Source organism: Theropithecus gelada, chromosome 12 (genome assembly GCF_003255815.1).
Source record: "Theropithecus gelada isolate Dixy chromosome 12, Tgel_1.0, whole genome shotgun sequence".
Classification (NCBI taxonomy): Eukaryota; Metazoa; Chordata; class Mammalia; order Primates; family Cercopithecidae; genus Theropithecus; species Theropithecus gelada.
The window spans coordinates 109,469,645-109,481,850 of NC_037680.1; the positions used below are offsets into that span (position 1 = coordinate 109,469,645).

The 12,206-nt window shown below is 40.6% G+C and overlaps 1 protein-coding gene across 4 annotated transcripts in view; it reads left to right on the forward strand.

The window, feature by feature from the left end:
* Positions 1-12,206, forward strand: part of GIGYF2 (GRB10 interacting GYF protein 2) — a 164,644-nt gene that overhangs the window by 141,212 nt on the left and 11,226 nt on the right. For all 4 annotated transcript variants that reach the window (XM_025404237.1, XM_025404238.1, XM_025404240.1 and 1 more), the window contains 5 exons: positions 4,230-4,352; positions 8,426-8,635; positions 8,745-8,950; positions 10,103-10,257; positions 11,714-11,946. In XM_025404237.1, the coding sequence (XP_025260022.1) occupies positions 4,230-4,352; positions 8,426-8,635; positions 8,745-8,950; positions 10,103-10,257; positions 11,714-11,946 (927 nt within the window). The remainder of the gene's footprint in view (positions 1-4,229; positions 4,353-8,425; positions 8,636-8,744; positions 8,951-10,102; positions 10,258-11,713; positions 11,947-12,206) is intronic.

Sequence of the window (12,206 nt, forward strand, 5' to 3'; positions counted from 1 at the left end):
AGTCTTTGTTAAGTCTGACATCTTGTTCATTGTCACAGGCAGTTTTTGTTGCCTGCTTTTTTCCCCAGTGTATAGGTTGTACTTTCCTGTTTCTTGCATGTCTCGTAATTTTTTATTGGCAGCTGGACTTTTTGATAATGTCTTTTAGCAACTCTGGGTATTTCCATCCACCCCTCCCAGCTTGATTTTCTTGTTTGTTTATTTGTTTTGTGACTGGATAGATTATTTTAGTGGAGTCCAACTCTCCCCTCCTCCCCCCGACCATGTTGAAGACTTTGCTGTTGCCCATGCTGGGAGTACAGCACTGGGTGTGCCCAGAGTGACTCCGAGGTGACATTGGGTTTGGCAGGGCTCTCTTTGATTGTCTTTTCCACACTCAGCTATTTCACTCCACTTATTGCTAGCTGATTGCTCTGTTGTTCTTAACCCGTTTCCTGTTTGCCCTGAGAATATTCCTGGTGGTGCATGTGGCTGCAGCGCTGACCCTGAGGTAACTCTCAGATTACAGTCCTAACCTTACCCCTAAATGCTTTTCAGAGAATTACATCCAAACAGCACTGATGCAGTTAGGACAGCTTGTTGGAACAGAAAACAGATGCCAAATGATCTAGAAAAAAAAAAACCTGCGAGTTAGCTCTGGGTAAACGCTGCAGCTGCACGTGCTGCCAGCAAATATTCTCGGGGCAGATGGGAAATGGGTTAAAATTGTCCTGGGCTGGGTGCAGTGGCTCACACCTATAATCCCAGCACTTTGGGAGGCCTAGGCTGGTGGATTGCTGGAGCTCAGGAATTCAGGACGAGCCTGAGCAACATGGTGAAACTCCATCTCTACCAAAAAAAAAAAAAACAAAAACTTACTCAGGCATGGTGATGTGTGCCTGTGGTCCCAGCTACCTGGGAGGCTGAGGTGGGAAGATTGCTTGAGCATGGAAGACGGAGGTTGTAGTGAGCCAAAATCACACCACTGCACTCCAACCTGGATGACGGAGTAAGACCCTGTCTCCAAAAAAAAAAAAAAAAGTCCCTTGGGACATACACTGACAGACTGATCCACTTAAATTCAGGTTTCTTTGAAAAAATAGCTCCTGAGGTCTGTATATGAAATTTGTTTTGACTCCAGGAGGATTTCTTCCAGTTTTCTTTAACTAGTTTTCTCAGATAAGGTAGCAGCCTCCTACAGTTTAGCCTGTATCTCCTATGAATCTACCCGTCTCCTTCCAATTGCCTTTTACCCCAACTTCTACTGTTTCTGAAAACACCATTAGGCTTGAACTCCTCCACTATCTGTTGCAAATAAAGTCACTTCCTTTGGGAAGAAACCTGGAGCTTTCTGTTTTCTAGCTGTTTCCTACACTCCTACCCTCAGACAAAAATCTCTCAGTCAGCTCTGGAAGTGGGCACAGTGGTCTGCTTTCCTCTAACATTTGCTGAAGGGTGAGCAGAATAGTAGCCTCAGGTCTCCTTGGCTTGCTTCTCCTGGTGGCTTGGCCCAGCCAGCCTTATTGGTGATCACGGCCCTAGTGTTGGTGTTGCTGTGGTCAAGAGTTTCCATCCTATGAGTGGGGCTGTGCACAAGAAGAGAGCCCCCACATCAGTTGCACTTGTTTGGAACTTAGCTTTTGTCACAGGTAACTGGCATCAGGGTGAGACACACTGATGTGCTTTTCCCAGGCAGAAAGCCTACTGACTGATGACTGAGAGGAGAAGGGAGCCATGTCTTGACTGTACTAGTCTAGAATGGAGTTTCTGTCTCATTAAGCTGAGAGGAGAGAAGGAGAGAGTAGGTCTTGGTTTAAGTATCACAAACTCTTGCTGTTCTTACTGAGTTTTAGCAAATACTCTTGAATAAACTTTTTTTTTTTTTCATTTGCTCTATGTCCTTAGGAGTATTACCAGAGACTTTATTTTTTTGAGACAGGGTCTGGCTCTGCTGCCCAGGCTGGAGTGCAGTGGCACGATCTCGGCTCTCTGCAACCTCTGCCTCAGCGATCTTCCTGCCTCAGCCTCCCGAGTAGCTGGATTACAGGTGTGCGCCACCACACCCAGCTACGTTTTTTTTATTTTTAATAGAGATGGGGTTTTGCCATGTTGGCCAGGCTGATGTCAAACTTCTGACCTCAAGTGATCACCTGCCTCGGCCTCCCAAAGTGCTGGGATTACAGGTGTGAGGCTCTGCTGCCAGTCAGAGAGTTTAAATGATTATTTTAAAAATGATCTTCACCAGTTTTGCCAGGGAGCAGGTCCACGCAGCTCCTCATGCTGTCATTCTGACAGTGAAACAGTTATTTCTTAAAGCAAAACCAGTGTTGAAATGTAAGGTAGCAATGTCAGGGCAGAACAAGAATATAGTTTCAAAAATCAGTGAAGGATATTAGACATTCAGGGGTCCCTGTTTTCTTTTGATTTGTCAAAAGTTTGTTCTGAGAAGCATGATTGACACACTGCAGTTCTCCTGAGTGGGCATTATAGGGTGATGGTTGGGCTGGTAAGTGTCATGAGGCAATGTTGAAAGAGTTCTGGGATATTATTTCCAATATACAAGGAAGATTTAAGGAAAATGAAAGCTCTCAACAGACATAAGTCTATATAAGGAATATTTAAGTTTGATCTGCAGTTACCTTAGAGAGCAGACCTATGAAATATGGAGTATGTACTTTGTGTGTATATATACCTAGAGAGAGAGCGTGTGTGTGTGTGTGTGTGTGTGTGTGTGTGTGTGTATGTGTGTATAGAGAGAGAAATAGAGAGTAGGGCCAGGGAGGAGGAGAGAATAAATATATATTGGCACAGCAACAGGAAGATTCTCAGAGGTGCCCGTGAGGATAGATGGCTATTTCTGGAGGCATTGCCTCTATTCCTGGTGCTGACTGAGTTCTGCTGAAGCGGGCTTGAAAGATTGTTTCCTGGTTATCATGGGGTGACACATCTACTGTGATATTAGACAGCATCAGTGGTTACTGGCTGCATCAGAATGATTAAAATATGCTGATTCTCCTGCCTTCCCTTCTGATCTTCTGATTGATTAGGTGTGGTGGAGCCAGGGCCTCTACATTTTTATAGGTCCCTTCAGGTTATGCTGCCAGTTTGAGATCTACTGCCTTACTTGATCTTGATAGTGCCTTCAAATGAGTCATTTCCTATGGAGAAAAAGTTAATTTTTGCTCAGTTTTGCCTCTCAACACCTCCCTCTGCACCCCTCCCCAACCCTAGGGCAGGTGCATTTTGAGAGAATTGCCCTATTGTCTATCTTATTGGCCAAAAAATGTTAAGGGTTGATTATGTTCAGTAATGTTGAAGACATTCATTTGATGAGTTGTTTGGCAATATCAGTGGTGGTTTAAACTGTTTATACCTTTTATCCTATCAGTAGCCACTGTTACAGATTTCTGCTGTAGGTCCATTCTTTTGGGGGACTATTTGGGATTTTTTTTGTTTTGATCTATATGCGTGTATTATTTTTATTAAACACATTTTTAAAGTCTGGTTAGGTTTCTTTTTTATTGTGTTTACTTGTTTGATGCCTCAGTATTAAAAGTGTGTCTTTTTCTGGCCAGGAAGAGCAAGGGTTTCTCTGAGAATAATCAGGCTTTGAGAATATTGAAATACTCAGGACCCAGATATTTATACTCTATTTTAGTCAATAATCTTAAGGGATGGGAAAAATAAAATTATTGATTAAAAGCAGCTTAATGCTCATGACTAGAAGCTACAGCCTAGTTAACAGTGGCTCCCTTTCATAAAGGCTGATCAAGAACTATGCCGGCATGTCTCATGAGATGAGAAATCTCACGGTGCTACCCTCAGAAATCATGCCCTTAACCCTTTCACTGGACAGCAGCATATCATGTCCTTTGTTGCTTTTGTCAGTTAAAAAATCCTTAAGCCAATTTAGTGATTCTTTTGTTTACTTCTCTTTATGGTTGTATATTGCTGTTTATGTCAGTACCAGATGTAACAAATTTGTTGTCACCAAGTGTTAGATCAAATATAAGTGTATATGTGTATTATAAGTTGTTTTAAAATAAACAGGTTTGGAGCAGTGACAAAAACTTAAGCAAAAGGAGCTGAGAGGATAGTAAGTAAAAGCAATGAAGAAGGAAATTTGAATTGAATGTGGTAAATGGAGTTGAGAGAAATGCATTTGTTCTGGGTGTACATAATGCATTATTGCTTCTTCGTTTCCTGTCCACATTTCCTCATGAACTTTCCTGCCTTCCCTTTTTTGTTAGCTTCCCTCTTCTTCGACGTGGGGCCAGCAGTCCAATACAACAGCATGTCAGTCCCAGGCCACCCTGTCGTTGGCTGAAATCCAAAAACTAGAGGAAGAACGAGAACGGCAGCTTCGAGAAGAGGTAAAATTTTAAAGTAAAAGGGATCTAGTCAAGCAATTTTCCAGAATATCTAGTGTGCATTATGGATTAGTGGTTACTGAGGACAATTACTGTCAGAATTGTTGTGTGTGTGAATTGGACGTTCATTATTAAACTTCATCTCATAATTTGGTTACCCTAGCAAATGTGAAGTATCTCATAGGAATAGCATGAAGATTGAGAGATTGAGTAACATAACTGTCAGTTTTCTTAAGCATTTTACTGTAGTTTTTGAGAAGACCTCGTAAATAAAAGTGCATGGGTTGTTCAAAATTGTGGATGAGTTGTGTGCAGATAATCTTTTGTAAGTCTGATGTCTAGAAAGTAGAATATATTTTTCTCCAAAGACACTGGGTTCCCTGACTAGTCTAGAAAAATATGACAGAAGTAAAGTACCTCTGCTTTTAAGTGTATGTCCTGCAGTTTATCATTAGGGAAGGAAGGATACAAAAGAGTGTAAAAGGGAAGGGGAGTAACACAGCTTTTGACAGAGAGGAGAAAGTGAATAATTCATAGTTTGGTTTAATATGCCATTTGGTACCTCATTCATTCATTCATTCATTCAACACATGCTTACTGAATACCTACCTACTTACTTAAGGTCTGGGGATATAGCTGAGTCTAAAACAGGCAAGATTTTCTGCATTCATGAAGCTGACCCTCTGGTTGAGGAGAGAAAAGTAGAAAATATAGCGTATGAGAGGTTGATAAGTGTCAGAGAGATAACAAGGGAAGGTGGGTAGGGAGAGTGTTGGGAATCAGGGGTGGTGATGGTGTGGTGGATTGTCCAGATTTAGGTAGTGTGGTCTGAGAGGGCCTCTGAAAAGGTGACATAATATAGCAGAGTCCTGAAGAGTATTTATGTGGATATGATTTGAGGTAGAGCTGTCAATTTGTTAGAGAATGTAAGTTGTCATTTTTGGATTTGGGTCATGTGGTTTACTGAAATTAGGAGGGCTTTGGATACACAAGGAGAAGTGGAAATTATCTATATGTGTTTACCATGTAGTGTGTTTGAAGTCATCCAGTAAGAGAAGATGTTTCTTCACGCTTGAAGATGACCTTATTTCCTACCTTTATTTAAAAAAAAAAAAAAAAAAAAGGATTGAACTTTCTCTGGAATCATCTTTCTCTAAAAGGTTATCAACAAATGGATGCAGAACAGAGTATATCTCTCCCTTCATGGCTAAAAACTATTCCACTAATTTTGGTCCCCACCAAATGAAAATATAATAATAGTGGTGATGACAAGGAATCCCAGGTCTCCTCCCGCCTGCCAGAAGTTAATAATTATTTCATTTGTATTTTATTTTTCTTTTTTTCCTTTTAGAGACTGAGTCTCGCTCTGTCACCCAGGCAGGAGTGCAGTGGCGCAATCTTGGCTCACTGCAACCTCCACCTCCTGGGTTCAAGTGATTCTCCTGCCTCAGCCTCCCAAGTAGCTGGGATTACAGGCACTTGCCACCACCACCAGCTAATTTTTTTTTATTTTATTTTATTTTATTTTTTTTATTTTTAGTAGAGATGGGGTTTCACCATGTTGGCCAGGCTGATTTCAAACTCCTGACCTCAAGTGATCCACCCGCCTCAGCCTCCCAAAGTGTTGGGATAACAGGCATGAGCCACCGTGCCCAGCCTTCATTTGTATTTTCATTTAATTTTCTTGGAACTTTTAAGTCTTCCCATACCCTTCATAAGGGCGCCTCTTAATATATATTTCTTACATAGAAAAACCTAAGATACTTTTATTTCATTGTCATCCCTGGAGGCATCCTTTCTGGGGGCCTCTAACCTGTTCTAATCTGGACACTCTCAGCTTGCTACATAGCTGCTGTTTTATTTTTCTTGGGTTCTTGTTATTTACATGTTTCTCCCAGGACTGATTTTTACTTTCTCATATTTTTTCTCCCATTTTCCATCTCTGTGCGTTTATCTTTTTTGATAAAGTCTCGCTCTGTCTCCTGGGCTGGAATGTAGCTAGGACTACAGGCGTGTGCCACCATGCCTGGCTAATTTAAAATTTTTTTTTTTTTTTTAAGACAGGTGTCACTACATTACCCAGGCTGCCCTCAAACTCCTGAGCTCAAGCGATCTTCCCACCTTGGCCTCCCCAAGTGTTGGGATTATAGGCACGAGCCACTGCACCCTGCCCTTTTTATCTTTTCTATGGGGCATTTTCTCAGTTTTACCTCCAGTCCTTCTATTGGGCTTCTCCTCTTAGAAACAGGGTCTTGCTCTGTCACCCAGGCTGGAGTGCAGTGGTGTGATGGTAACTCACTGTATTCTTGAACTCCTGAGCTCAAATGATTCTCCTGCCTAGGCTTCCCTAAATGTTGAGTATTACAGGCATGAGCTACCACACCTGGCCATGTTCAGCTTTTAATATGTGCTATCTTATATCAAACGTCTGTGAGTCCTTATTTTGTTCTTTTAAGTATTTTTTATAGCCTTTTATTCTTGTTTCATTGAATACAGCATCTTATCTCTCTAAGGATATTACTTACTGATAGCTTCTTAAAAAGCCAACTCCTATTTTCCTGTTCTCTTATTTCTATTTCTGCTGAATTATTTTTGTTTGTTTTTTTCTTTGGCTTTTATGTTCAAGTTTATGTCAAATGTTAGGTAATTCTGGGCTGTTTGTTCCTATTTACAAATAAGGCACTCAAAAGCTGATTGGAGATTCTGGTATGTACAGCACCTTGATGGACTTTCCTGTAATCGTTTCTGGCTGGGTTGTTCTGTTGGGGACGTCCACCCCCCACCCCTGCCCCAATTTGTTGGTACCTACCTATAGGTGTGTTTTCTTGTCAAGCTGGTTGGCTTCCCCACAGGATAATGTGCCAGTCTGGTTTGGCTTCTTCAGACAGGGAATGTTCAATTTTCTGCTGTGTTGAGGGAGAGTGAATTGCCTAACTGCGTAGAGTGCGGGAGGCAATTTGGAGTGGCTGCTTCTTTTTACAGCCTTTCAGCCAGTCTTCCTCTGTTGGAGAGACTCAGCACGTCCAGTTTCTGAGCCTTCTTTATGAATCTGCCTATTTCTGAGCTCCTTTACTTAGATTTTAATTTATTGGATCTGTTACATTGGTTCTCATTATTTATCTGCTTTTCAGATTTTAAAAAATCTATTCTGTTTTCTTTGTCCTTATGGGTTTATGCTGTGTGTGTGTGTGTGTGTGTGTGTGTGTGTGTGTGTGTATAAATTGTCATTTTGGTGGGGGTTTTAGGAAGTAAACATGTGTTTTATTTGTATACTTAACCAAAGGCCTACTTAATTTTTAAGAAGTAATTCTGGCCGGGTGCAGTGGCTCACGCCTGTAATCCCAGCACTTTGGGAGGCCAAGTTGGGTGGATTATGAGGTCAGGAGTTCGAGACCAGCCTGACCAACATGGTGAAACCCTGTCTCTACTAAAAATACAAAAATTAGCCAGGCATGGTGGCAGGTGCCTATAATCCCAACTACTCAGGAGGCCGAGGCAGGAGAATCACTTGAACCTGGGAAGTGGAGGTTACAGTGAGCTGAGATCGTGCCATTGCACTCCAGCCTGGGTGACAGAGTGAGGCCCTCTCTCCAAAATAAATAAATAAATAAAAAGGTAATTCTGAGGCCAGGCGCGGTGGCTCATGCCTGTAATCCCAGCACTTTGGGAAGCCGAGGTGGGTGGATCGCTTGAGGCCAGGAGTTCGAGACCAGCCTGGCCAATACGGTGAAATCCCATCTCTACTAAAAATACAAAAAATTAACCGGGCATCGTAGCTTGAACCTGGGAGGCAGAAGTTGCAGTGGGCTGAGAGTGTGCCACTGCATTTCAGCCTGGGCAAAAGACTGAGACACCATCTCAACAACAAAAAAAGAAGTAATTTTGCATTTGATGTTTTTATTCTCCTTTTTAATACTGTTAGCGATTTACATTTTTATTTGCAACAGCAGAATTTAATCCCATCAAGTTAATTTTATGTAGCTACTATGTGTTTGTATTCCATTTAGTATACTGGATATTTATAACTATTATCTAAAAACAAGAATCCTCAGCTAGGTTCTATTTTCATGCAACAGCAAAGGCGCCAGCAGAGGGAGTTGATGAAAGCTCTCCAGCAGCAGCAGCAGCAGCAACAGCAGAAACTGTCAGGTTGGGGGAATGTCAGCAAACCTTCAGGTACCACGAAATCTCTTCTGGAGATCCAGCAGGAAGAGGCCAGGCAAATGCAAAAGCAGCAGCAGCAGCAGCAGCAGCACCAGCAACCAAACAGAGCTCGTAACAATACGGTGTGTGCATTTTCCTAAGCTGTCATTTTATGGACTGGTATTATCTTTTCTGTCCTTTTATCTTTTTAACATGATTAACGATAATCATTTTTCTCTTTTTCTTTAACAGCATTCCAACCTGCACACCAGCATTGGGAATTCTGTTTGGGGCTCTATAAATACTGGTCCTCCTAACCAGTGGGCATCTGACCTAGTCAGTAGTATTTGGAGTAATGCTGACACTAAAAACTCCAACATGGGATTCTGGGATGATGCAGTTAAAGAGGTGGGACCTAGGAATTCAACAAATAAAAATAAAAACAACGCCAGTCTCAGGTAGGGCTCAAAATGACCACACCTATGCACCTTGGTTGGTTGGGAGGTGAGGATGGAGGAAGTTTGATGTTGGGTGGGCAGGAAAAGGTAGTTATTTAGTTTTTACTTACCGTTTTCATCTGTGTTCAAGCACATGCAGTCATAATTATGGTGATTGCTTTCTTCCTCATAGAAACATATGCGTATTATTTCTTGGGGCTCCTTCTGCTGAGCACTTATTCTATCGCCTAGCGCATGGTAACCACTTAATAAATATTAGGAATAGTATAATGTTTTTGTTGTGTTGTTGAACATTTCTCCAAGGTATTCTTTAGATACCTTAGCATTTTTCCTAAATTTGTATTTTTAAGTGATTCATACTATTAATATGAGTATTATAAAATACCTCTGTAATGACCTTAAACCTATTTATTTTTATAAGTTAGTTACATTTTCATCTTCATCTTTCTTTCCTCAGTATACAGTGTTGTTGAACGAGCATGGGTTTTAGTGTTAAATACATGAACTCAAATCCCAGCACTACCACTTATTAGCTGTGTGACCTTGGGCAAGAGGGAACCTCTTTGGGCCTCAGTTCCCTCATCGGTAAAATGAAGATAATAATAACAACTTTATGCATGTAATTGCAAAGATTAAATGAATACATGATAAGTAGTAAGTGCCTGGCACATAGTAACTACTTAATAAATGGTAGTGTTGTCAGATTGTTTCTTCTTGATTTAGGGCCTAACATATGAATATAGGACAATAAATTTTTGTTAGTTTATTGAGCATCTTTGCCAGGCACTGTGCTATAGGCCTTTTCATACAATATCTATTACTTATGATAACCCAAAAAAGTGTTAGTACCATTTTACAGACGAGGAGACTGAGGCTTAGTAAAATTAAACAACTTACCTAAGGACACATAGGAAGAATTTCATCCTTTTTTCTAAATAGATGCCCTTTATCCAGAAATTAAGATATATTAACTGAGACTAGATGTTAAGGGTATATCCAATCCAAATATTTGAATTTTTTTCTTTTTTGGAGCCAAGCATTGGATTACTGGACATCCATCCAGTGTTGCCAAGACATTATTTATGGTGTTGTGCTATAATCATATAGTAACAGTTTCTGGGAATATAATATCGCCCTATTGTTTTGCTTTAGTAAATCTGTAGGTGTGTCTAACCGGCAGAATAAGAAAGTAGAAGAAGAAGAAAAGTTGCTGAAGCTCTTTCAGGGAGTAAATAAAGCCCAAGATGGATTTACCCAGTGGTGTGAACAGATGCTTCATGCCCTTAATACGGCAAATAACTTGGATGGTAAGAATTGGGGAGGGAAACCCGGCATGTGGAATGACAGAGCAAGACCCACAGAGAGGCTGGCAAATTTGAACAGTGGCCCAGAAGTCAAAAGATGAAATCTAAGGAGGTCAACTCCTGCACCTGCCGTGGGAACTTGACTCTTTAATAGTATTACTTGTGAGAAAAGTCTAGTCATACTAAACTCAAATAGGTTATTGGTGGCTGTCAAAAATTAAATGCCATCTTAGACTGCCTTAATGGCACACAGGACAGAGGAGGTCTTAGTTCCATACTGTTCATTTTATGGGGAACATTGCCGGCTATGTCAGGTTAAAAAAAAGTGACTGTCATGCTGGAGACAAAGGTCAACCTGGACAAGGGATGGCTGAGGTGATGTGACATCATTCCCTTTCTACCTTTGGGGGAGGGAGTGGGAATTGTGATAAAGCAAGTACACTTATTTTGTGTGAGGTAAAACTAGGACCAATGTGCAGAAGTGAAAAGGCTTTGGCACAGTTTAGAGAAAAACTTGCTGATGGGTAGCTGTTTACAAACAGAACTGTCTCCCATCCCTGAATGTTTGAAGAGAGACTGGTCATGTCAGGATTCCCATAACTAACAGGCTGAGTTGATTAGTCCACCTCTGATACCCTGTCTAAAACCAGGAAACTGTGAAAAACAGCAGTAAAGGATTTAAAGGGTTCCTTTGCAGCAGTGTAACAATATCTAATGATTTAAAAGTCTACAGAGAAAACAATTTTAAATAACAGTAACGGCTGCCATGCATTAAGCACCTACCATGTGCTAGGCACGCTCTTGAAGTTAATATGTAGTATCCCAGTTATTTGATTAGCAGTGATTTTTGAAGATACCTTTACAAGATAGGTGATATTATCCCCATTTTATAAATTAGGAAACAGAGGCTCAGAATGGTTAAATAACTCATCAAGGTCACACAGCCAGCAAATTTCGGAGTCAGGTTTTAAACCCATGTTTGTCTAACTCTGATACTCATGCTTTTCTCCTATAACACACACTGCTTACATTTTCCATTTGATTTCTCTCTAAAAAAAATCTCAGTGGATTGAAAGTTCCAGGAGGATATAGCTGTTTTCTTTAGTATATGTTGTAGTGCCTGGCACACATCATAGGAGTTAATAAATACTTATTGAATTTGGGGATTTTTAAGGAAAGAATGAATCCCCAAATTACTTCAGCCTTAGTCAAGTAACTTTCAGTCAGTGTAACATTCAGTGAAATTAAACATGTGATATGGGTGTTGTGATTATAGTGTTTTTTTCATTTCTGTAGGGTAGATTAAAGAATATTTAAACACAATTGCTGCATACTTATCAAGTTTCTGTAGTTAATGTTTGATTAGGTATAAAGATATATTAAAAATGGAAACTGATTTTTATATGTTCTCTTTCATTATTTCATTGTTACCCTTGTCTTCTCCCCTCCCATTTTGCAGTTCCCACATTTGTTTCTTTCCTGAAAGAAGTAGAATCTCCTTATGAGGTCCATGATTATATCAGGGCCTATTTGGGAGATACTTCTGAGGCCAAGGAGTTTGCCAAGCAGTTCCTTGAGCGCCGTGCCAAACAGAAAGCCAACCAGCAGCGGCAGCAGCAGCAGCAGCAGCAGCAACAGCAACAGCCACCACAGCAGCCACAGCAGCAGCCGCAACAGCAGCCGCAGCAGCAGGTATAAAGTAGTGTAGTGTATGCAGTACCTCTGAGGATTAGTACCTTTAGATGTTGAGTAACCCAAGAAATGAAAATTAATACAAAGGTACCATTTTTGTATATCCAGTAACCATGCTTTTAAAAATGTGTAGACTTCATATTTTCAAATTATTTGTCCGGATACCTTTGTGTATCTCCCAAATAGCAAGTTACGACCATTCATTTTACACTAGGTTTACCAGTTGCATTTTTCTTTTTTTTTTTTTTTTTTTTTTTTTT